Consider the following 1314-nt stretch of genomic DNA (forward strand, 5'->3'; position numbering starts at 1 on the left):
TTGCATGAGAGTTCGTTGCGATCTTGCGATTACGTAAGGCGGTCGAAAAGACCGTCGGATTGCATCGCCCCCCGCGCCAACGAGAACATTATGCAAATACGGGTACGGCCGCTCAAATCGAGGCTTGAGCAAACAAGTCGGCGAAATACGTGTAGCAGGCGACTATAGTCAGTTTAAGTTTGGTAAACGGGTTCGGCAATACGTGGCACCAACGCAGAGGCGAGACGGGTTGGACGAAGAGGAGGTTCATGAAGCCGAAGAAGAGGAGGTGCCAGCCGAATCACGTACCATCCTAGGTGAACCCAGCACCGCAACTGCTATAGGAGCTGAGGAGATCTCTGCAACGGGTCCAGTTCGAGCAGACACAGCTGCTCAGCAGATGATCTGCCGGATCGGGCAATGGTGTGTCTGGCCGCAGGACTACCATTCGATCCCGGCACCTCAGTGCTGGACGGACACGTTGATGGACCTCATGATTGAACAAATCGTTCTGCAGCGCTATCCCGATGGTGCGGGTGTGAGCGTGATGAGCTGCTCAGCAGTAAGCGCAGCCATACACCACGAGATATCTGCAGAGTTTGCCGCTCAGGTCATGTCTTCACATGATGCCAGTTTGTATTGCATCATTCCTGTGAATGTACGTAATCATTGGCAGATGATTGTGCTGGATGTGGCTGAACGAGTAGTCCATTACTACTGTTCTCTCCGCGAGCATAACACTGTTGTTTTATCGTCTCTGTTATCGCTAGTGGAGCTGAGTGGTAAGCACACTGGCTGCACCTCGTGGAAGATCGAGACTCACGATGGCGCGCCGGTGCAAACGAATGCGTTCGATTGTGGTCCGTTTTCGTGCTTGTTTTTGAAGCACCTGCTGCACGGCATCGACATGAATTTCGGTGATCGGGAGTCGGCGGCTTTGCGCACCGACCTGAAGTTTATGATCGATGCGGTATCCACTCCCGTCGTTCCGGCGACGGATAAGCTAAAGAAAAAACCTGACGGCTCAGCGACTCAGTTGACCCAGTTCCAGCAGAAGTTCCTGAGCGCTTCTGACAACTGGCAATCTCCTGATGTCGACTTGCAAGCGGTGTATGACGAAGTGGTGGAGAGTATTGTGTCCGGACACAATGAACCGAGCTCTCGTAACACCAGCCGTTTGCAAAAGAAAAGTCCGGGTAAAGGAGGTAAAGGACAGGTTCGCCGACGCAGTGCGGTAACGCGTGACCCGGCATGGTTGAAATCTGCGTCAGCGGTTCAAAAGGCGTTCAATTCGGCACCGGCCCGTACTGTGAATGCAATCCTCCGGCGTCCGAA

The 1314-nt window shown here is 53.5% G+C and overlaps 1 protein-coding gene across 1 annotated transcript; it reads left to right on the forward strand.

The window, feature by feature from the left end:
- Positions 1 to 122: 122 nt before the first annotated feature.
- Positions 123 to 1195, forward strand: Tsp_10736a (putative Ulp1 protease family, C- catalytic domain protein; the record flags this gene model as incomplete). The annotated part of the gene is made up of 1 exon (XM_003373701.1): positions 123 to 1195. A coding segment is annotated over one exon (1073 nt), but the record flags the coding sequence as incomplete, so codon positions are not given.
- Between the last annotated feature and the right edge of the window lie 119 nt (positions 1196 to 1314).

This window comes from Trichinella spiralis (genome assembly GCF_000181795.1).
Source record: "Trichinella spiralis strain ISS 195 chromosome Unknown Scfld6, whole genome shotgun sequence".
In the NCBI taxonomy this organism is placed as follows: domain Eukaryota; kingdom Metazoa; phylum Nematoda; class Enoplea; order Trichinellida; family Trichinellidae; genus Trichinella; species Trichinella spiralis.